This window comes from Eschrichtius robustus, chromosome 16 (genome assembly GCF_028021215.1).
Source record: "Eschrichtius robustus isolate mEscRob2 chromosome 16, mEscRob2.pri, whole genome shotgun sequence".
Lineage (NCBI taxonomy): Eukaryota > Metazoa > Chordata > Mammalia > Artiodactyla > Eschrichtiidae > Eschrichtius > Eschrichtius robustus.
This window is the reverse complement of record NC_090839.1, coordinates 11,232,287-11,255,110: the sequence shown is the minus strand read 5'-3', so window position 1 is coordinate 11,255,110 and position 22,824 is coordinate 11,232,287. Positions and strand designations below refer to the sequence as shown.

The 22,824-nt window shown below is 56.7% G+C and overlaps 1 protein-coding gene across 2 annotated transcripts in view; it reads right to left on the bottom strand.

Annotated features, from left to right (window-relative positions):
• Positions 1-22,824, bottom strand: part of RIPOR3 (RIPOR family member 3) — a 72,709-nt gene that overhangs the window by 14,059 nt on the left and 35,826 nt on the right. Inside the window, exons 2-11 of one of the 2 annotated variants that reach the window (XM_068524823.1) lie at positions 15,195-15,313; positions 9,146-9,292; positions 6,801-6,879; positions 3,749-3,772; positions 3,387-3,440; positions 2,526-2,675; positions 2,292-2,355; positions 1,895-1,938; positions 1,582-1,707; positions 1,359-1,504 (exon numbers count right to left, since the gene is read on the bottom strand). In XM_068524823.1, coding sequence (XP_068380924.1) covers positions 1,359-1,504; positions 1,582-1,707; positions 1,895-1,938; positions 2,292-2,355; positions 2,526-2,675; positions 3,387-3,440; positions 3,749-3,772; positions 6,801-6,879; positions 9,146-9,292; positions 15,195-15,313 — 953 coding nt within the window. Of the gene's footprint in view, positions 1-1,358; positions 1,505-1,581; positions 1,708-1,894; positions 1,939-2,291; positions 2,356-2,525; positions 2,676-3,386; positions 3,441-3,748; positions 3,773-6,800; positions 6,880-9,145; positions 9,293-15,194; positions 15,314-22,824 lie in introns of those variants that run through there. The other variant, XM_068524824.1, reaches the window with a different exon arrangement.

The window sequence follows — 22,824 nt, the reverse complement described above, 5'->3', positions numbered from 1 at the left end:
AGATCCACGATGGCCCTCGCCTGCCCTTGGAGCAGGCAGGCGTGGGTCAGCCCTCCCTGCCTCGTGCCGCCCTGCACACAGGCCTAGCTCGCAACATCTGGGGCCCAGCCCGGCCACGAGGGCCTGAGGCTCAGAGGCACCGCCTGGACACCTTTCCTGCCTGCCCGGGGCAGCTGCGGGCCAGCGGGACACCTGGGGCCTTGGACCTGCCCGGCTTGGGGCTGCATGGCGCTGGGCCGCCCCCCGCCCCATACACTTGAGAGGCGTGCTCAGCCCCGCTCGACAAATGAAGACACTGAAGCTGGGGTGTCACTTGTCCAGATCCACCCAGCTCACCGGGGAGAAAGCAGTGGCTCCAGTGACCCCGGCTCGGACCCCACCCCAGGGAGAAAGGAGAGACTGGCCCCAACTGGTCAGAAGAAGCACCAGAGTAGAGGAAGTGTGTCTCAGCCCCTTTGCTCCTGCAGCACCTGCCCTGGGGAATGAGAAGGGAATTTCCTCAAAACCCAAGGTTTCATTTGGGAGAAGGAGCTCTGCTACCAAAAACGAAACCTGTGGAAACCACCAGCGATCACTGAAATGGCATGCACGGTGGAGAGCCCCACCCTGGGCAGGGGTTGTTCTCATGAGTGTCCCCCATCCATGGGGCTGTGGGCTGTGGCCCAGGGAGGACTCAAGGTGACCGCTCGGCGTTATGCCTGATGGGTGGCAGGGGTCAGTGGGGAATGAGGTGGGCACAGCAAAGCCAGTCCTCCTGGGCAGAGACAGGCTTCTCCCGGGAACCCAGCCCAGGAGGCTGCTGGAAAGGGTCCTGGCCAGCCCAGGTCTTTATTTTATTTTTTAAATATTTACTTATTTGGCTGCACCGGGTCGTAGTTGCGGCATGCAGGCGCTTAGCTGCGGCATGAGGGCTCTTAGTTGCGGCATGCGGGCTCTTAGTTGTGGCATGCGGGCTCTTAGCTGCGGCATGAGGGCTCTTAGTTGCGGCACGCGGGATCTTTTTCCCTGATCAGGGATCCAACCGGGGCCCCCTGTATTGGGAGCGTGGAGTCTTAACCAAGCAGGGAAGTCCCCAGCCAGGTCTTTAACAGCCACTCGGTCAAAAGTGAGAAGGGAATCAAAGCTCAGAGGGGCAGGGGCGGTGGGGTGGGCAGCGCTGCAGGGAAGGGTCTGGGCCCCAGACTGTCTGGGGGGCAGGATGAGGGCAGGGCTGCCCAAGGTGGATGCTAGGGCGCGGTCAGGCCACCAGGGGGAGCCGGCGAGCCCCCCGCCCCCTCCTCTCTGGGTGGGAGTTTGGGGCCGGCCTCCCGTCGTGGCAGTGGGCCAGGGGTAAGGGGAAGGCGGCTACCCCGACTCACTTCCACAGCACCTCCAGCTGCAGCTTGATGGTGCCCAGCTCTGTGATGTCCACCACGATGACCTGCGGCCGGGTTGTGAAGAAGTCGGTGATGTCGCAGGTCACTGTGCCCACCGCCAGCGAGCTCAGGCCCCGAAGCTCTGTCACCTGGGGGGATGGGGAGTTGTGGGTGGTGTCGGGGCCGAGCCCCCGGCGCCCTGGCTCCGCCCCTAAGCCCCACCCACCTTGATCTCGAAGTTCTCGTGCAGGGTGGGGATGAAGGCCTTCTCCTCCTCGTCCCAGGTCTGGCTGTCGTCAGACTCGATCCGGCCCCTCAGCTTCCAGCGCTGGCGGCCCAGGCGCAGGAGCACCTGTGGGCCAGGCCCACGGAGGGAGGGGTCAGCCGCCCCCCTTGCCCCCTGCCTGGGGGCCCTCCCTGCCAACTGGGTCGGGGTGGGGACAGAAACCCAGCTGGGGCCCTGGTTGCCAGCAGCTCTCAACTCCCAAAGGCCTGGTGAGGAGCCCTGAGGACTGATCCCGCCCGGAGCGTGGCTGTACCTCGTACTGGTCTCCCGGACAGAGGCGTGCGTAGCCCACCAAGCCTGGAACACAGAGACGGGCTAATCTCTTCTCCACTCTCCTCTGTCCCTGCCCCATGGGTCACAGGCCCGCACACGGGGACCCCCCCATCACAGGGTGGGTATCAGCTTCGGGGGGTGGGGGGGATAGGCCATGATGATGACAGTGGACAGGCCTGGGCCCTCACTTTCAACTCAGAGAGAGGACAGGACTTGCCCGGTCACAAGGTCACAAGTCACAGGAGTGGAAACGAGGGCTGGGCCTGGACCCCCGGAATTCTGACCACCCCTCCGCACAAGCCCCAGGGTCCCGGAGAAGGCCTGATGCTCCCTCCACACTGGCACCTGCCCAGCCACTCTCAGCCCTGTTCTGTTACCTTTCATCCTGACGTGGAACTCGCCCAGGTGAACCTCCAGGGCCCCCTCGATGAGCCACATGTCCTGCAAAGCCCCACACAAGGTGGCTCACCGCCTGCCCCCGGGCTCGGCCACGGGGGACGCACAGACCCTGCCAGACAGAGGCCCCCGGGCAGAGAGAGAGGCTTCCTCAGGGCCCAGGGAGCCCCAAGACCGGCCCGACCCTCGCGGCGCTGCCCGCCACCGCCGCCCACCTCGGTGCACTCCTGCAGGCTGCGGCCCAGCTCTTGCAGGCTCTCTCGGGAGGCGCGGCTCGGCGGGCACCGGGAGAAGGCCCGCTGCATGTTGGAGGCGCCGTCGCGCAGGCGGCACTGGATGCAGTAGCCTTCGTAGAGCTCGTCCACCTGCGGGGCGCACGGGCCAGTGGGCGCGGCGCACGGGCCAGTGGGCGTGGCCCACGCCGAGGGGCGGGGCCCCGGCCTGCTAGTCACTCGCCTACGAGCTGCCGACCCCACCCCGGCCGTCCCACCCCGCCCCGTCATACTGGCCCCGCCCCCGTAGAATGTCCGCCCGCGGGGAAAGGACCACGTCTGACTCGTCCGCTCCGCATCCCCAGCACCTGGCAGAGGCTAGCACCTGGCAGAGGCTAGCACCTGGCAGAGGCTTGCACCCAGCGGGTGCACAGTGAAAACTAGTGAACTGGGCGGGTGGGTGCCTCGTTTCCCCTCTCCCTGCCCGATTTTTCAATTGTGAAACAGGGAAGGTGGGTTTGTGATATTCTGTCCACCCACTGGGCTCCTGGGGGAGTAGAGCAAGCTCATGGAAGAGTTTGCAGAATATAAAGCTTAAGGCACTTGCTGTGCGACCCTGGGCCAATCCCTCGTCCCTCTCTGGGCCTCTACAATCCCATCTGTATGATTGGGTGGCGGGACTCAACATTCCCAGCCCTCTAACCCCAACCCCCTGATCCCCATCTCAGGGCTCAGCCCCTGCAGGCCCTGCTCCTCCTCGGCTCTCTCCAGCCACCCGGCACCCAGAGAACGTCCCTCCACCCCCCAACTGCTAACCCAGCAGAGGCCCAGCAAGCCGAGAGACACCCCCGAAGCCAGGCTGACCTTGCTGATGTGAAACTCCATCTTCCGAATGTGCCTTTCCACAGAGCGTGTTTGCTTCTCCCAGAAGAAGAGAAGATGCTTCAAAAGTAGCCTGCCCACACTCCCCCCACCAGCCCCTGCCACCCTCCTCCAGGTACTGACACACAGAGCTGCGCTCAACGCCAGGCCAGCCCCTCACCATCCCAAATGAAGGCGCATCGCTGAGCCTCAGTTTCCCCATTTGTAAAGTGGGGAGGAAACCCAAGTATTCCTCCCTTGGGACGGCCAGGAGGATGGAATGCAAGCGAAGACGTTATTCTCATCCAGCCAGGCCCAGCCACGGCCCACCTTGCTTACCACGTGCAGACAGGAGTTTCCCTCACCTTGTCCAGGTCATAATAGAAAGCCTGCAGGGGAGGAGAGGAAGGAGGGAGTCAGGACTCCAGTGCTCCTCCAAGACCCATGAGGCTACATCCCAGGGGTGCCTGAGCTCAGAGGACAAAAAGCCAGCGGCCACTCCGTCCTCTGAGGCCTGCAGTCAGCAAGCTGTGGTCCAGGCCAAGCAGGAAGAATGAGTAAACACATGGGCTTTGGGTGAGGCAACTCTAGGCCTGACTCTATTTGCCAGCTGTGTGTCCCAGGCAAGCTTCTCTACCTCTCTGAGCCTCCATTTCCTTATGTAAAGTGGGGTACCAACAGCACCTACCCCATAGGGTAGTTATGAAGAGTAAAGGACGGTGTAAACTCAACAAGAGGGGAACCATTGCTATTTGATTATTTAAGGGGTGACTTCAGCCATGACCAGAGGAATTGAGAGTGGGGAGAGGCAGCCAGCACCACCCAGGAGTTCAGGTCTAAGGAAACTGCAAATCTGGACCGGTGCATCCGGATTTGCAGGGGGCCACGGTGTAGCCAATGAAAAGAATATATTGTCGGGGTGGGGGAATCTTTGTATAAAGGGCCAGATAGTAAATATTGCAGGCTTTGCAGGCCATATGGTTTCTGCCATTGGAGCATGAAAGCAGCCACAGACAATATGTAAATGATGGGTGTGGGCTGTGTTCGGATAAACTTTATTTCCAAAACAGGCCCTGCTTTGCCCACGTGGGTTAGAGTCACTATATCTGAGTCTAGACGAACTTCCACAAGGTTGGCGATCCACTAAGGAGAAGGAGTAAGATGTGGGAGAGTACGTAAGTTGTGATTTCATTTTTGTAAGACAGCTGTTAACCAAACCACTCTATATGCACAATCTGTATATTTCCATGATTATGTGACCAGGGAGGAAAATATGGAAAGATAAAGACTAGATTGTCCTCAAGGGCTAAACAGGGTGGGACAGAGAAGATTGCGGACGGGAGCCAGTCAAGCAAGAAGGAAAAGATGGATTAACCACCCCCCCCACCAACGTCTGTTTTCCTACGTATGCATTTATGTGACATTGTACGTGTAGGATTATGAAATTAAAACTGTATGTAAGGGGACTTCCCTGGTGGTCTCGTGGTTAAGACTCCGTGCTCCCAATGCAGGGGGCCCCGGTTCAATTCCTGGTCAGGGAACTAGATCCCCACATGCACGCCGCAACTAAGAGTTTGCATGCTGCAACTAAAAGATCCCTCATGCTGCAACTAAGACCTGGCGCAGGCAAAATAAATAAATATTTTTTAAAAACACACACACACAAAAACACTCTATGCAAGAAATTAAGAAATAGGAAAGTTCCCAAGGCTTTGGAAAGAAAAGTAACTGCACAGCAGCTTCTCAGAAACTGAGAACCAGACCCCAGGTGCATCGTCCCTCTGGGTGGCCGCAGCGCAGTTGCTGCCCCTTCCCTGCCTCAGTGTGCCCACCTGTGAAATGGGAATAGCTAACACATACAGACCTTTACACAAACCTTGCCTCCCTTAGAGTTACTTCTAGAACAGAGAGAGAGAGAGAGAGAGACCGGAGGACGTGAGAACAGCCACACCCACAAGAGAGGGAGACTCGGCAAGTGCTCCGAAGGGACGGGAACCAGGCAGCGCCTCCTTCCGCCTCTGCGCTGACCCATCTCTGCCCACCAAGGACAAGGCATGACTGAGCTTGCCCGGCCTTCCCTTCTCCAAGTGGGCCGGCAGGCTGGGAGCCCTGCATCTCCCACCCTGTCGACCCCCGAGGTCTTCTTTGCTGGGGCCAGGATATAGAGGTGGGGGGACACGACTTTGATAGATTCATTCCCCACCCCCTCATGTCTGCAGTCCCTCCATCAAGCCGGTGGCCCGCTCTCTGCTTTGGCCCTTGGAGGAGCAGTGCTGGAATGAGCTAGAGAAAACCATAGACATCAAGGGCTCCTGGTTTCTGCTTCCAGAAGTTCTAATTAAGGACAGGAGGGGTTTTCACAAGGCAGCAGCCGGATAGAGAAGAGGGGGCTGGGAGGGACTCCCCAAGACGCAAAAGAAAGAGCCTCCCCGCTGGAGAGATGCAGGCACCCAGCAGTGGGGTCCTGGCAGTGCCAGCAGATAAAATGCAAGACACCCAGGGAATTCCCTGGTGGTCCTGTGGTTAGGACTCCACGCTTCCACCGCAGGGGGCACGGGTTTGATCCCTGGTCAGGGAACTAAGATCCTGCATGCTACATAGCATGGCCAAAAAAAAAAAAACCAAAATACAAGACCCCCAGTCACATTTAAATTTCCAATAAACAATGAATACTTTTTTTTTTTAGTATAACTATGTCCTGAAGATTGCACGGGACATACTGAAAAATGATTTGTTATTTATCTGAAAATCAAATTTAACTGGGCATCCTATTTTTTTGGTTTGTTTTTGGTATTGGTTTTTTGTGGCATTTGTTTTGTTTTTGTTTCTTCTAAATCTGGCTCTGCTAAGGGGGTGGCAGAAATCCAGAGCAGGTGAATCCTGGGCTAGACAGGCCCCAGGGCAGCCTCAAAGATGCCACTCGGATGGCAGCAAAACTGCAGAGCCGCCGGACATTGTGGGAACACGCAGGGTTGATCAAGGACGGTGTCAGGGCCACTGTGACACACCCTGGATTCAATGCCTGATCCAATTTCCTGCCATCATGTAAGCCACCCTGATTGCAGGGGGCCCAGATGGCCAAGACCTACAGAATAGGGCCATCTAACGTAGACACCCCTCTGTACACCCGCCTACCTTACAGTTACTTCTAGAACTAAAGGGAGGTGGCCCAAAGATGTGTGAACTGCTGCACCATGTGAGGGCTGGGGGCTGCCGGGAGTTTCCCACCAGTCTGTGAGGTTAAATTCATCCGGGTCCAAGTGAGGTTCATTCATCAAAAATAAAGACCACTCCTTAGGCCTCTGAGTTCCGAGACTGAGATTCACACCCGTGATGCAGGCAACGGGGTGAAGGAGGGTCCGTCTTTGAACCCTGGCCAAGGCTGCTCGCCTGGGAAGGGCCCGGGAGGGGTCTCACCAGCCTGGAATTCCTGCGGGTGTCCTTGTGGCGTCCTGACAGGTAATCCAGCTCTGCCTGCTGGACGCACAGATACTCCCTGTGAGGAGAACAAGGAAACGGAGTTGGAAAAGGAGCAGAGGAAGGAAAGAAACAGGCAGATGAGCAGAGTTCCAGGGAGGAGGCAGCCACGGCCACCAGCAGGGAGTGCTCAGCAGGCTCAGGGGTCAGAGGGCAGACTCAGCCCACCCGCCGGAAGCCCAGTCCCAGCTCGCTCAGCCTCCACATCCCACACACCCAGGGCTGTGCGCCCAGCGCTGTACAAAATGGGGAATCCCTTAGGTGATTCCTCAAACAGCCCTGCAAACAGGAGCTACTGTTATTATACCCATTTTAGAGTTGGGCAAACTGACCCTGAAGCAACTCAGCACAGGGTCACACAGCAGGGAAGAGGCTGAACCCAGGTCTGAAACCAGGCAGTGGCCTCCACAGTCCAGTATCTTCACCCCAGCCCGTGGGGAGGTTACGGAGAGCACACCTCCCTCACAGCCAAAGGCAGGCCGTCCTGTTGTCTGGATGCCCAGGACCAGAAAGGGGCCTGACAAACCCACTCTGGAAAGCACAGAAAAAGCCATGGGCCGGAGGGGACTTTTCATGTTGTGTTTTCCGCCAAAAAGAGACTCGGACGTGAAACCTGAGGTCTGGACTTGGGGGCCAGGTGGGGGTCTCGTCCTGCTCCATTGTAGATTTGCTGGCTTACCCCAGGAAGGTGACTCACCCTCTCTGGGCCCACTTATACTACCTTCTGCCAGACCACAGCTCCCTCAGGGGTTGGGCTCCCCAGGAAGAAGGAGATGCCCTTGACCCCAGACAAGTCTCAAATGTGCGGTCCCCACAGGAATCACCAGAAGCTTTCCTGGGAGAGGGACACCTTGGAGATAGGCCTCCACCCTCTGGGCACATCCCCGGCTCCCACTCAGCACCAGCGCTGGGCACACTGTGGGATGACCCCTGCGTAGGGAGCCAGGCACCGGCACGGAGGGAGGTGACATTTACCCTAAGCCCAGGGGACAGCGGGGCAGGCAGCCTTGGCCCTGGAGCCCCACTCTCTGCTTCCTGGCTGTGGGATCCTGGACAAGATGCTTCCCATCTTTGGGACTCAGTTTCTCGCCTGGAAAAGGAGGCTAAGAGAGTCTCTCATGGCATCAAGGACACGATGTATATGAGGCACCAAACAAGTCATAGAGCTGCTGCTGCTGTTATTATTATTATTATTATTAATTAGTGAGGGATGAAGAGCAGGATCACAGAGGTGGAGGGCAGGGCAGGGCATCCCAGGAAGAAGGAACAGCCTTCCATTTGGCAAATGCGCGAATGCCCCTCCCCCCACCTCAGCTCCCATGCTGACCTGCCCACTGTGCCCCTAATGGGCCAATCATGCTCCTGCCCCAGGGTCTTTGCACAAGTGGCTCCTTTGGCTTGGAATGTTCTCCCATTATCTGCAGGGCTCACCCCTTCAGGTTTTTGCTCACATGTCACCTTCTTAGTGAGCCCTTCCTTGAACACCTTATTTAAAATCAACCCCACACCTTCTACCCTGATTCGTTTTCCTCCATAGGAGCTACCACCCTCTGACATACTCTCTATTCTACTTTTCTATATTGTTTATTGTCTGTGTGTCCCCCACTGGGATGTCAGCTCCACGGGGGCAGGGGTTTTTGTGTTTTGTTCATTCCCATACCCTGCGCCTGGCACTTGATAAGCCCTCAATAAAAATATGGGGAATAAGTGACTGAATCTTCCTGTTCCCACCTCTGCTCAGTTAGTCAGTCAGTCTCTTCCTCACTTGAATCCAGCCACCCTGACCTCCAGCTGTTGTGCAAGCTCCTGCTGCAGGGCCTTTGCCCGTGCTGTTCCGTCTGCCCAGGATGTTTGTCCCCCAGAGGCCAGCACGATGGCTCCTTCTCGGAAACCATCAGGGCCTCCTCAGTGAAGCTCTCCGGGCCACCCTGTGTGACAGGCCTTCCCCATGCTGTCTCTCCATCACCTCCCTCACTGCCCTCTGGGCTCGTGGAAGTTACGGTGTTGATCACATTACTTCTTTATTGCCGTCTCCCCCTCCACACCGTGAGCTCCATGAGACTAGGGTCCCCCTGCTGTATTCACTGTGTCCCCGGTGCCCAAGGACAGGGCCGAGCACATGGCTGCACCCAGGACATGCTTGTTGACTAAACAGATAACCAGGAGCTCCCTCTGTGGCCTCTTACAGACGAGACCCACCCACGTTCCCCAGGAAGAGGCAGAGAGGACCAAGCAGACGAGGACAAAGAATGCACTTGTTAAAGGCAACGAATAGCCATCCTTACTTGAGGCCTCTCTTCAGTGCTTCAAAGATCTTCTTCACTTGCTGTGGCTTGGGATCCGAGCAGACAGACCCCTTCCTCAGCGTGCCATACATCTTGGAGGATTTCACAGGCATTCGAGACCTCACTGAGTTCCTGTGGACGGACTTTCTGTGAGAAGGGATTGGGGGGGGTGGTCAGAGCAGGGGTCTGGACAAAGCCCTTCTCAGGGGCAGGCACTTTGGGAACAGTGGCCAGAGCCCCAGGCAGTCAGGAGACCTGGCTGAGTCTCACCCCACTGCCACCAAGCTGTGTGGTCTCAGGAAAGTTGCCAAGACTCTCTGGGCCTCAGTTTTCTCATCTGTAAAATGAGGGCTTGGATTTGAGGATTAAAAAAATAATGACACTAACCTGATATGAGAAATTAACTTACAGTGAGAAATACAATCAAGCAGCCCAAATGCCAATGCTGTCTGTGCTCTTCATCAAGCTCTGTGCAGGCAAAGCTATGTGGGAGGCCAAATCATAGTCCAGTGGTATACCCATGGGTTGGGTACCTGTTGGCTTTGCCTGCCCCACATCCATTCCCCTCCCTCTGTTAATAGCACCTCAATTTCCCTCGAGGGCATCTCCCCAACCCTGCTCTTTATACATATAGTTTGGAGGGAGGTAGCCTGACAAATCACCATACACACACACGCACACACGCACACACGCACACGCCCATGCATCCATGGGCATTCTGAGGCAAACCCATGTCCCAGGACTGGGTTAGTCAACATATTCCGCTTCCTTGGAAGAGAACTTCTCCCCCTTCCGTCCTCATCTTCCTTGGGTGCACTGAAGAGCCAGCTTCAATCATGTGCACTGGGGCCCCCCACAGGGATGGCCGAGCAACAAGAGAGAAGGAACAGACCCTGGACAGCCTATGGAGCAGACCGTCCATTAGCTCTACACTGTTGTTGGTCCTCAGACCACAGTAGGAGGACCACTTTCTCAGGGGTTCACCATTTCTGCTTCACTCAGGAGACGTCCTCCTGCTAGAAACCGAGCTCCGAGTATCCCTGGATTCCCCTCACAGTCTGCTGCCCTTTTAGGGTCTAAAATCAAGGTCACAGGCTCATTCATTCATTCAAACACTCACAGAGCGGGGCTTTCTCTGAGTCACACACATGATGGGAGCCAAGGGGCCAGAGTCCCACCCTCAAGGGTTCACAGTCTGCGGGGAGGGGTGGGGGGCTTGTGGTCTGGAGAGCTGGGCAGGTGGCAAGTGGACACAGCTCCAGCCCCTTCTCCAGGCCTGGGAGAAGTGCCCCTGGGCTATCGCCAAGCCCTGGTCCCCAAGAGGCCTGGCAGGTGTCTGGGCTGTATTTCCAAGCCAACCACACGCTGCACATTCCACGCACGGTCACAGGGTCCTGTGGTTGACTCGGTAGAGCTGTCCTGTCCACCCCTGCTGTCGGGCATCAAGCCCCAAACCCCGTGGTTCCCCAAAACATGGATGCACAGCCACATTACAGGCCAACGTGCCAGAAATACAGATCCCAGGGCTTGCCCGGGGATGCTGAGAACTGGGTCCCAAGGATGCTGCATCAAGGAAGGACCTGGAACCCCGCCCTGGAAACCTCAGGGGCCTCACCAAGCTAGGAACTCATATCATCCCATGGGACACAAGCTCCTGGTCAGCCGCCCATGTCCAAATTCTAGCCCCAGAGGGCACAGGTATTTAATCTACTGCAGCCTCAGTTTCCTCATCTGTAAAAGGAGGATAATAAGAGGGCCTGCCCCACGGAGTTGTCATGAGATGGTCATTCATTCAACAAATATTTACTGAGCTCCTATCATACACCAGATGCCATTCTAGGAGCCAGGGGTAGAACAGTGACCCAAACAGACAAAACCCCTGCCCCTCGTGAGCTGCCCTGCCAGCTGGGGAGACCGTGGGAAGTGGTAGCAAGCACAGACTCCGGAACCACATGCTGGGGTCTCTATCCGGCTCCCCCAGTTATAAGCTGTGTGACCTTGGGTAAGTTATTGAACCTCTCTGTGTCTCAGTTTTCTCATCCATAAAATGGGGACCAGAGAAAGGGTTGCTGTGAGAGTTACATGAGTTAATAAATGTAAAGAGATTCAAGCAGTTCCCAGGAAAGAGTAAGTGCTATATATGTGCTGAAGTTAATAAGGTAATTTTTAAAAGTACATATCAGTTATATTGTACAGCAACTATACTTCAATTTAAAAAATTATATATCAGATAGTGCCTAGTGCCAAGAATAAAAACAAAGGCAGGATAATGAATGTAAAGGGTGAACAGGGAAGGTTCCTCCAATCAGGCGATGTTTGAGTCTGAGTAATGTGCACACAGCCCTGGGGACAAAGCCTATCACATCAGTAGTGCTCACCCCTGCACCTGCTGTTGCTGTTATTCATATATTATATGTCAAGTGACATATATTATATGTCAATTGCAAAGCCCAGGAAGGGACTGTGCTCCCTCCTCCCCGACCCTCCCGGAGGCCACATCACCCACCTCTTGGAACACACCCTCCACAAAGTTGCCATCTCCCGGCTGGCAGGGACAGGCAGGGCTGCAGCCTCGAGAGAAGCGGGTTTCAGACAGGCTAGGGTCCCCGGCAGGTGGGCAGGCAGGCAGGTGGGCTGGGCGAGCAGCTTGGAGGTGGGGCTGCAGGAGCCCCGCTCACCTGCCAGCTCCCAGAGTCCTGCAGTCCCCGGCAGATGCATGCCTTCTGCTGGGTCCCAATTCCATCTACCTGGAAACTTCCTCGCCCTCGCTCTGCGGCTGTGCCTGATAGCACCGGCTCCTGGGGAAGCTCTGAACCCACTGCTCTTGTCTGAGGTTCAACAGAGCAGGTGTGGTGGCCACCCCGAGGGCCAGCCCCGCCAGGGATGGTGATGTATGTGCAGCCTCCGGATGGCGAAATCAGGTTGTATGTCTGGCCCAGTGTCACAACTGCCAAGGCAGGGAGCAACCTCCAGGGGCGGATGTCACAGCAGTTCTGGGAGGACTCAGTAAATATTAAACATCCCCCGGCATGCCAGACGAGCTTCCAGATGGGCACGTGTGACCCACTGGCCCCAGCCCTCACGTGAGGCCACAGGGCCAGCCCTTCTACCTGGTGTCGTTGGGAGACACTATTGGAGGCCCCGGTGCACGGCGGCTGCAGGTGCAGGATCCGGAGGTAGGCGGGGCTGGGGGCGGGGCAATAAATAATAGGACCGACCGGACACGTTTCAGCTGAGGACTCACAGCTGGGTGTCAGCGCACCTTTCCTCCTGCATCTGGTTGTACTAGATGCCCAGGAATGATGACAAACACGCACACGGCACTCGCAAAGGTCAAGCTCTGCTCTGGGTGCTTCCTGTGTACTAGCCTGTTTCTCCTGATACATGTCTCTGAGGTCTCGCCCTCCTCTCTGTCCCCTTTCTCTAGCCTCCTCTCCTTGAAAATCAAGGGCTGCTGCGTAGTTTTCACACCTACACTTCCCAGCCATCACGGTGGAGGAATTCCCAGGTGGTGAGGACCTTGCAGGGGCTCCTGGCTCAGGAGGGTCCCTGCCTGGCAGCCTGAGGAATGGCAGGAAGGGGTTAAGAGCAGCCCGTGCCTGTCAGTCAGGGCAGAATGGGACAATGTCAGGGCCTGGCCCTCTTCTTCATCTGCCCACCTTACTATATATGGCCTTATGTTATAATATATTATTATATATTTATTATATGTGGCCTTGTTATAGCAGTCATTCAACCTTAGTGTAAAATTTCCTCACCAGATTACTTCCCCAAGTGAATTCTTTGATTACGCAATAAAGGGAAAAAACAACCCTGTCCAGAGTCAAAGGGGCTTCAGGTGCCAGGGCAGGGATAAGGGTTGGGGACATCTAACTGGAGCCGGGCTCTCCTGCTCTCCTATCTAAGGTTATTTTTGCCTGACCTGCCCCCGCCGCTGAGCGCCTTGGCAATGTGGCCGTGTTTCAGCCTGATTGGATTACCTGGGAAATAATGCCAGAGGTGAGGCCTGAAACCCAATCCAGACCATCCAGCCCCAGAGCCAAGGGTCCAGACCCCTGGGAGTTGTACAAAGACAGGAAGTTAAAAATAGATGTGCTGCTTCTCTGCCAGCATGGGCAGCTTCTTCCTCACCCCTGGACAAGGGGACTACAGAGGGCAAGGCCAGATGGAGGCCACTCAGGAATCTCAGAACCCGTCCAAGCCAGGCATCCTCCAGAATCCCCTGCAGGGTTGGGGGGGGCAAGATGAGGAGCCCCAGGAGGGGTCCAGGACATTTACACCACTGTCGCACAGGCCGGCCGCACGCCTACTTTCTGTCCCTCGAAACTCGTTCCCACCTCAGGGCCTTTGCACCTCTGTCCCCTCCACCTGGAAGGCTTTCCCACACCCACACCCTGTCTGCACGTGATCGGCTCCTCTTCTCTCTGCCTTCGCTTAAATGCCTCACTGGGGGCCTCCTCCAAGCCCCCTGCTGCCCTCCTGCCTCCCTGCTTTAACCCCTTCAGGGCACCTGCCACCAGCTGCATCCATCTTGACTATCATTGGCTTATTGTTTTCCATCCTGAAAGGAGGGCTGGGCCTGGGTCTGTCTCCAGAGCCCCGGCCAGGGCCTGACCAGAGTCAATGCTCCATAAATACTTGTGGAAAGAATTAGGGATTCCTAAGGGTGCTTCCAGGATTTCAGCCCTGAGATGCCACTCCTCCCAGGCACACCTCAGAACTGAGGAGCTGAGCTGCCCTGAGACAAGGCGAGTGAGCTGGGAGGGCCTGACCGCAGGGCCAGCCTCACAGTGATGGGGGGCGGGGGGGGGGAGGGGAAGGGGGGCTCTAACGCGCAGCTGGGGAGCCCTAGGGAAAGAGCACAAGGAGGGCCTGCCGGGCTCGGGTGGTCCACACCCCCAACCCCCAGGAAGTGGCTTTGAAGCCAAGGCCTGATGAGATTAAGCGGGACCAGGCCAGGTGAAGAGCAGTGGGGAGGGTTCCAGGGGGAGCGCAGGGCCTGTGCAAAGGCCTGGAGGACAGAGAGGCCAACGGGGCTAAAGCCCAGGGTTCAGGTTGAGGCTGGCCGGCGAGACCCTGCCGTGTGGGGACCGGACTGTGCTCTCAGTGGGATGGGAGCCTCCGGAGGGTGTCAGGTAGGGGAGCGCCGGGAGGAGATTTGGTTCTGCGCCCTGCTCTGGCTGAGGGCCCTGCCTGGCCACCACAGCTGTTCAGACTGGCAGCCGTTTGGGGCCCTCAGGATCCCTGGAGCCAGGGGCCCGGCACGCCTGGGCTGGCAGGGCTGTGGCCCCAGGAGCAGAAACGCACTTTCCTCCCAGACATTACCTGCAGCTGGAGGAGACACATCGCAGATCAGCCATGAACTCACGTCTGGAGGGTCAGTACCAACCAGGCCCGTCTCTGCAGAGGCTGCTCCTCCTCCTCGGAAAACTTCCCACAAGCCCCTACTGCGTGCCAGCACGTGCCGGCAGCTCACCATGTGTCACCTCACTGTGCCCTCATGACAAGCCCATGAGGGAGGGACATTTGTGATCCCCATTTTGCAGATGAGGAAACCAGACTCAGAGAGGTGAAGTCACTTGCCCCAGGTCACAGGTGGCCCTATTTCCCATTCTATCAAACAAGAAGAACATTCCTTCCTAACCTGGCCCCTACGAGACTAAGTTCCAACTCTGAATCAGTCTTGCTGTGTGACCTTGGGTGAGCAGCTCTGCCTCTCTGAGCCTCAGTTTTCTGATCTGCCAAGTGGGCCTGATAAGCTCAGGCAGATCAGCTTCCAGGATCAACTGCCAGGAACATGTGGGGTGATACCTGTTCAGATCTGAAGCAAATTACAGTTTTCTTCCAACACCAGGAGTCTCACTCACACACACACAGACACAGACATACACAGACACACAGACAGACACAAACACACACTACCCTGCGCTGCAGGCCTGGCTTGAGAGTGAGCCTCAGGGTCACTCGCATGGGAGGAGGATGCCCCCGCCGGCCCCCCGATCCCTGGCCCTCAAACAAGCCTCCCACACACAGCCCGGGCAGAACTTACGCGATCCTCCGGCTCTGGGCACTGCTGAAGCCGGCAAAGGAGGCGCTCCGGCCCATGACCCCCACAGCCCCTGTGTCCCCAGAGGACAGGAACCGCACCCTCACCGACATGGCTGTCACCTGCAGGGAGAGGGCAGGACAGTCAGCCTCGCACTGGCACCCGGTGAGTGCTGACCGCAGGCCGGCCACCCTCCACCATGGCCCCCAAGGGCCCTACAGCAGCCCCAGAGAGGGGGCGGCTGCTGCTGTCCCCAGCTCACAGATGAGAAAAACTGAGGCTCAGTGAGGTCAGGGAGCTTGGTGGGGGGGCGGCAGGAGCAAGATTCGAACCCAGGTCTCCGCACCCTGTGCTTGGGTCCTCGATGCCTGCGCAATGCTGAGTCCTCGTGCAGGGGGCATCCAGCAGCTCGTGAGCCAGCTCTCCTCACCTCCCCTCGGCTACTCCTCTCTGCCAGTAACCCTGACCCCCCTCCACAAACCCCCACTGAGCACCTCCTGTGTGCCAGACACTGAGCAAGGCAGGCAAGGCCCTCGCCCTCCAGGGCTCCCAGTCCAGCAGGAGGCTGATGAGCCACTATTATAGCAGGGAGTCCACAGTGAAATGATGGGGGTACCAGACCCACCCACGGAGGAGGCGACCAAGAGCTGAGAAGGGAAGGCCGAGGAGGGAAGAAGGGGAAGGCGGGGGAGGGAAAGGTATCTGAAGCAGAGGGAACAGCATGAGCAAAGGCCTGGAGGTGCAGAGGACAAGGTGTAATCCAGAAATGGAAAGAAGTTCAGTGGGTTGGGGTGTGGCTCCAGGTGAGGTTGGAGAGGCCATCAGAGCACAGGTCAGGGGCCTTGGTGGCCCCAGGGAGGACTTTGACCTTGCAATTGGCTAAGGGTAACTGGGAGCCATGGGAGGTTTTGAGCAGGGGGTGAGTCAGCCCAGTTCACATGAGGCCAGGCTGCTGGCATCAAAGGCTTCCAGAAGCCACAGATCCATTGCCCCATCTCTGACCCAGGTTGCAGGGAGGCCAGCCTAGAACGCTGGCTGTCTTTACGTTTTTCCAAACCATCTCGAGATTGGAAAAATAACACCACATCCTTTGGGAATATCGCCCAGTGTCTTCCAACACAATAGGAAAGTTCTCCCCCATATCTAACCTAAATCTCTGCTGCTACAGTTTTATACCTCAGTCCTCAGCCAGGGTGGCGTCAGTGCAAGGATTCCAGGGACCCCACTGCCCTGAGAAAGCTCCGCTTCGCCAACTCCCTCCTATTCCCGCTCGGTAGGGCCCCTGCTTCCCACATCCCCTCCACCCACTGGCTGAGCCCAGACTCCACACCTTTGCCCACCCTGGGGCCTCTGCCTGGAATAACGTTCCCTTTGCAACCGCATCTATCCAGTGTCTAGTCCTGCATTTTGTTTGTAGTCAGCTCCCACCACAAGCTCCAGAGCCCTCACTCTGAACCCCCTGGCAGATCTGCGTGACCCCCCACAAGCTTCCTCCTCCTCCGATACCTCCCGCACCCCACAGCCCCACATGTGCTGTGCATAGGTGAGCTCTGGAAGCAACAAAGCCAGACCTGGGCTCAAACCCCAGCTGTACCTGTGCCGCTCACCGGCTCTGGGCCTCGGTGATCACATCTGTAAAATGGAAATTCAGAAAAGGACCAAGGACACAATGTGCTGACAGCACATAATGTGAACTAGACACCAGAAAGAGCTGGTTGTCTGTGTGCCATCGGCTGACCAAGACCCCAGCCTGGAGACCCCAGCTGCTGGGGCAGATGAGCCGAGGAGCGACCTCTGGCCCCGACGGAGGAAGCGGCAAGTGTCTGCTGAGCACCCACTGAGTGGAGCCCCAGTGCCAGGGACTGTCCCACGCAATAGATCCGTGAACAGCAGCCCGGTGTACGGATGGGGAAACTGACGCAGTCTGGCAGTGGAGGCACCATTTACCGAGCGCTCATAATCAGGCCAGCTGTCCACTACTTGCCTTATGTAAATTATCTTAGTAGATCCACGCAACCCCCTGAGGTGTAGGAGCTGTTGCGAACCTAATTCAATAGATGAGGAAACTGAGGCTCAGAGAGGTAACAAGACGAGCTCAGGGACCCAGCTAGGAGGCGGCAGAGCCAGGCTGAGGACCCGAGCGTGACTGTTGCCGAGCCAGCACTTCTCGGGTGCGTGGGCAGGCATCCCGCGCTCTGGGGGTTCGCCCCAGCCCCACGGGAGGACCCTCACGCCCCCACGGTCCCTGCCTGGGCTGTGCTGCTGCCAGCTCACAAGAGTCGACGGTTAAATTTTCAGGAATGTTGGTAGCTTGAAATCAGCCATGACAGAATTAAGTACAGCGTGGAAACGGGCAAGTGCTACAAATGAGGTTTTGAGGTGTTTTTGTTTGTTTGTTTTTCTGCCTGTTGTTAAACTTTTATCAGCATACCACTGCCCCCACCCCTATCAGCACAGGCTCTGGGTGGCACTGGAACCTTCTGAAACTGCTAAACGCACCCTCCCTCCATCCTAGCCAAGATGAGCAAGGGTACGAGGAGGGAGCACGCAGGGAGATCCCCAAGGTCAGCGGGTGGGACATGGACTCTGGAGCCAGCCCCGGGGGGTTGGGGACCGGAACGCCCTCCCTCCACCTTCTCCCTCCACGTCCCCACCACCCTCCCTCCCAGGCCTTCTGGGTCATTCTTCCAGCCTCCCCCAGGTCCTCCACTTCAAGATAAGAGAGAAAGACAATCGCTAAACAGTTCCTCTGCATGCAGTTTGCTAGAACAAACCCAACCATCTGCCTGCCCAGCGTTAGGAAAGGAGGACCGAGGAGGAGAACTAAGGTTCAGTGCAGACCCGTGCAATGTGCCAGCACCTGGCTGCAGATTGATTACTCACGACAGGGCCATGAGGTTCAATGACCCCACTCTTCATATGAGGAAAGAGCCTCTAAGAGGTGAAGAGGCTGGCTCAGGGAGCCACGTTTTCCAATGTGAGGTCTGGCTGTCACATGGGGATTGGCCTCCTGGCTAGACCCTCCCCGCTCCTCTTCCAGCCCAGATGTCACCTCCCCCAGGAAGCTTTCCTGGACCTCCCCCCGGTCCCTGCCTCACTTTAGTTATGGTGGACGGTGAATGGTGACTTGTCTGCCTCCCCCACTAGACAGAGAGTTCCCTGCAGGTGGGGCCGGGGGCGTTCTCCAGGGCCTGAAAGAGTCACAGCGCATCTTTATGGGACCAGAGGACAAGCATTGAAAAGCTGGGGCCGCTTCCCCCACTTCAGCAGGCTGTGCATCCCAAGGCGCAGTCAGTGGAAGAACAGGATAAAGATAAGAACTCCCACTGTGTACTGGACTCCAAAGCGGGGGTGGACAAATGACTTCGTAAAGGGCCAGATAGTGAATTTTTTTGGCTTTGCAGGCCTTATAGTCTTTGTCACAGCTACTCAACTCTACCGTTTTAGAGCAAAAGCAGCCACAGATAATGTGCAAATGAATGAGCCTGGCTATGTTCCACTAAAACATTATTTACAAAAGCAGCAGCTATTGATGGATGACCCCTGGGTGGCCAGCACTCTGTCTGCTACCTGCTCTAAAGGTTTAAAATCTCATTTAATACTCCCAACACTATATGAGGCAAATATTATTATTATCCTTCCCATTTTGCAGATAAAGAAACCAAGACTCAGAGAGGACGGGAAATGACTCAACCAAGGTCACACAGGTCAGAACTGCCAGAGCTGGGATTTGAACCTGGGCATGATGGGCTCCAAAGCCCAGCTACTTCGTGCTAGGCTGCACCTGCTTCCGCAGGGGCTGTGCTGAGGACACCACCCCCCCTCCGCTGCCATGAGCCTGAGCAGGAGGGAGGGGGCCCCAGAATGGAAGCAGGTTCATGACCCAGACCTGCCAAGCTAGAAACGTAGCACTGGGGGTGGCTGAGAAACATCAAGCCCCATCCCCTGCAGGCTTCAGGGTGTGGGAGCCCAGGTCCCTTTGGACCAGCGTCAGATCCCAGCAGCGCCTCTCCTGGCCGATCCCTGGTGGGGCTGATCCTTTGTAGTTGACCCTTGTGATCTCACCCAGCGGGCTGCAAAACAATCCCTCCTCTGGTGGACTCGGCATGAGATGGCCGGGCTGAGACCCCTGGAATCCCAGGAGCCTTCAGTGGGCTCCTGACAAGTCCCAACGGATATTTGTCACCTTTAACCAAGGGTCATACTCTTAATGTTTAGTTGTTGACACAACAGCGGCACTGACAGCTCAGAACAGAGGCTGGGCACATTGGAGACCCCACTCCTCCCCCAAGACCATCCCCCCCTCCCCCTCCCCCTGCCGGCATTACCCTTTAGCAGCTGGACTGTAGGCAGGTCGGGCAGCCCTGGGCAGCCGGCACTCTGCAGGGCATGAGAGGCAGGCCAGGGACCTCACTGTGCCCCTGGGCAGAGGAGAGAGGTACAGAAGTCATGCGGGTCCCAAACCTTCGGTGGCAGACAGGACTGCCTCTTCCCCGCGTGTCCCTCGCTGCCTCTCTCTGGCCCGGCACCCGGGCAGCACCTGATGCTTGGATCCAGCTGGGGAGCGCAGGGCAGGCGGGCCAGCTGAAGGGGCTCCTTACCCAGCAGCTGCTCCCCAGACACTGAAGGGACCGTCCTGGGCCTCTTCCCCCAAGGTGCAGCCAGAGGGAACCGGAGCCTGTTCTGCTAAATCTGTCCTGCTCGGTGCTGCCCAAAGCTGCCCACCGGCCACAGGGAACCTGCAATTTCACCTCATTTGGAAGTGATGCTTCTAAATTTAACGGTGTGGGCTCTCAGGGCCGGGCAGCGTTTATGCCTGAGTCCCTCACTTAGGGCTCTTTTATATCCGTTCAAATGCCAGCCAGGGATTAGTTTGCTTATAGGAGTTTCCAAAATAGCCCTTTGGTTTAGCACGAAAGGAAATGGCAGAATAGCCCAGGATGAGGAATGTGAGTTTATACATAAGAGGGAAGGGCGTCCTGAGGAGGCTTCTCTGGGAACCAGACTGTCTGCACCAGATGGAGTCCAACTCCCTCATCTTACTGATGGCCAGACCCAGCCCAGAGGGGTCAGACGACCTGCCCAGCTCACCCAGAGGTGAATGGAAGAGTCAGAAGAATCCAAACTCCCTGTCCCTGCCAAAACCCAGTCCCCTGCTCCTCCGCTGGAGCCCACTTAAAATCCCGTAGCTGACCCACGCAGGATGGACGCCTTCCATCGCCTTCCACGCCTGCCGGCTTGGGCTCCCCTCTCCCTGCTGAGCGCCTCCTGAGCCAGGTTGTATGGGGCCGGGAAGACGTGCCCGGGGAAACAGGAGAATGCGGTTCCAGCCGCATGTGATCTAGAACAAGTTCCCTCCCCTCTGAACCTCTGTCTCCCAGTCTGTAAAATGGGAGGATTGGGCTAGAACTCAGGCTTCCCTCAAGCACAGCACACTCTGGGCCAAGTGAGGGATGCCCAGTGGACTCCATGAGTCACTCGGTGGGAGAGTTATCTTAGTCTTTAGTCTTTTAGTCTTTAGTCCCCTTTTCATCCTGGCTCCCTGGCTCTCTGTCACTTGTCGCCCTTCCTGTTCAACAGAGCACAGAGCTGGCCCCGGGCACAGAGCCAGGGGCGGGCAGAGGAGGAGCTTGAATGCGGTCAGGTTGTTTTGTTTTGTTGAATTTCATTTAAGGTAATCTTCCATTTAGAGCAAGCTGTCTTCTGTATGATTTAAAGTGCTTTTTTAAATAGCATGTTTAAATGAAGACAGTACAGATTTGAAGGGCACTTGGTTTAAATAGAGCAGGTAGGCACCCACCTGCCTGGCAGCCCACATTCCTGGGTCCTGCCACCAGCTCTCAGGGGCCACCGTGGCAGTGGCACCTGGAGCCCGTGGCACCTGGAGACCCCAGGTGTGTCTCTGCAGATGGCCAGCTGGCCTCAAGGAGACAGATGGGCTGATGGTTCCAGCTTCTGGTATAAGAGAAGAGCAAGCAGCTCCTTGGGGAGCCCCAACTGTCCCCCCAGAGTCCACTGTCCCACAGCTGCAGGGCAAATGGAAACTTCCTGATGGCCAGATGGTTCAAGACCAGGCACGGGAGTCAGGATCCGGGATCCAAGAGGGCCCTTGCCTCAGTGTATCATGCAGTCCACAGCCCCCTGTGTTCTTCCTGCCCAGGGCAGGCCTGGGAGGAGTTCCTGTCCTGCTCCAACTCTGGCCTGTAGGCTCGTCAAGGACCAGTCACAGGAGAGGACGGGCAGGCCCTCTCATTGGACTTCACAGCACACCTGTGCCCATTTCACAGATGGGAACACTGGGGGTGCAGCCACAAATGGCCAAGTGCAAGGGACAGGTTAGATAACCCATACAAAAGAAATTTGTGCGGCCGTTAGGAATATGATTTTGAGGAATAGTGACATGGGAAAATATTTGAGATAAGATGTGAGTAAACCAGAGCAAGATGTAAACTGTATACAGCATGTTTTGTTTTTGAAACAATACCTCACGAATGTGCTACAATGGACATGTATTCCCTCAAATTAAGAAAAAAATGTTAATTTGAAGAAAATCGAGAGATTGACTAAGCCGTCCTCAGTCGCACAGTAATCAAGCTGCCAAGCTGACTGCGTGTCCTCCAACCTAGAGAACGTTGCTTCTCAGGATGAACCTGGGATCAGAGGAGAAACCTTCCTCTTTAAAAAAAAGAAAAAAAAATTAATTAAAGTCCGCAGATATCGTCTACACTCCCAGCTAACTCCACTGGGTTTTATGAGGCAAAAATGACTCATGAATTTCTGTGAAATATCCAGAGGGTGTTCTAATTTAAATGGCCCCTGATCACCACCGACACACGCCCATTGGCGGGTTGACCAGGGGTCACCTGGAAGAGACAGCAACTCTTGGGGGAAGGAGCCTCCTGAGGCCGCCACGGGGGTAGGAGTGTGTGTGGGTGTGGGGAGGGGAGACGGGAAGCTGGAGCTGCCCAGAGATGGGGGGAGGTGATGAAGCTGAGCCTCTGGAAGCACCACCCCCACCCTGGCCTGCTTAGGACCAGCAATAAAAATGCGGTCAGGCGGGAGGGACTGGGCATCTCCCCACAGCACCCCTCTGAGGTGGGCACTGTTACCACCCCCATTTTACAGACCGGGAACCTGAGGCTGGTAGAACTGAAATGGCCTGAACTAACACGTGGCAGCACTAGGTCTTCAGTAACTCACCTTAAAACGCTTATGTGAGGGCAGCGTGGCCCGTGTGCGTAGACCTAGCCCACATCCTAGGGGTGAGTAGGTGTTGCGTGCAGGGCGCTAAAGTGGGTCCGCACTCCAGAAGCGGCTATGGGAGGGTCTGTACCTCAGCGCCGCTGACATTTGGGGTCATTCTTCACTGTGGAGGTTGTCCTGCGTATTTAGCCGCATCCCTCCCGCCCCTTGATGCCAGGAGCTCTCCACCCTCCAGTTGTGACAACCAAGACTGTCTGCAGACACTGCACTGTCCCCCGGGGGCGGGGGTGGGGTGCAGAATGGTGACCGATGGGAAGGACCGGGTTAAAGGTTAAAGGCAGCTGTCAGATCTGCACGAGAGGGCTGGTGAATTAGCATGCTGGGTGTCAGGAACGATTTCTCACGGGTGAAAGGAGTAGTGTTGTAGATA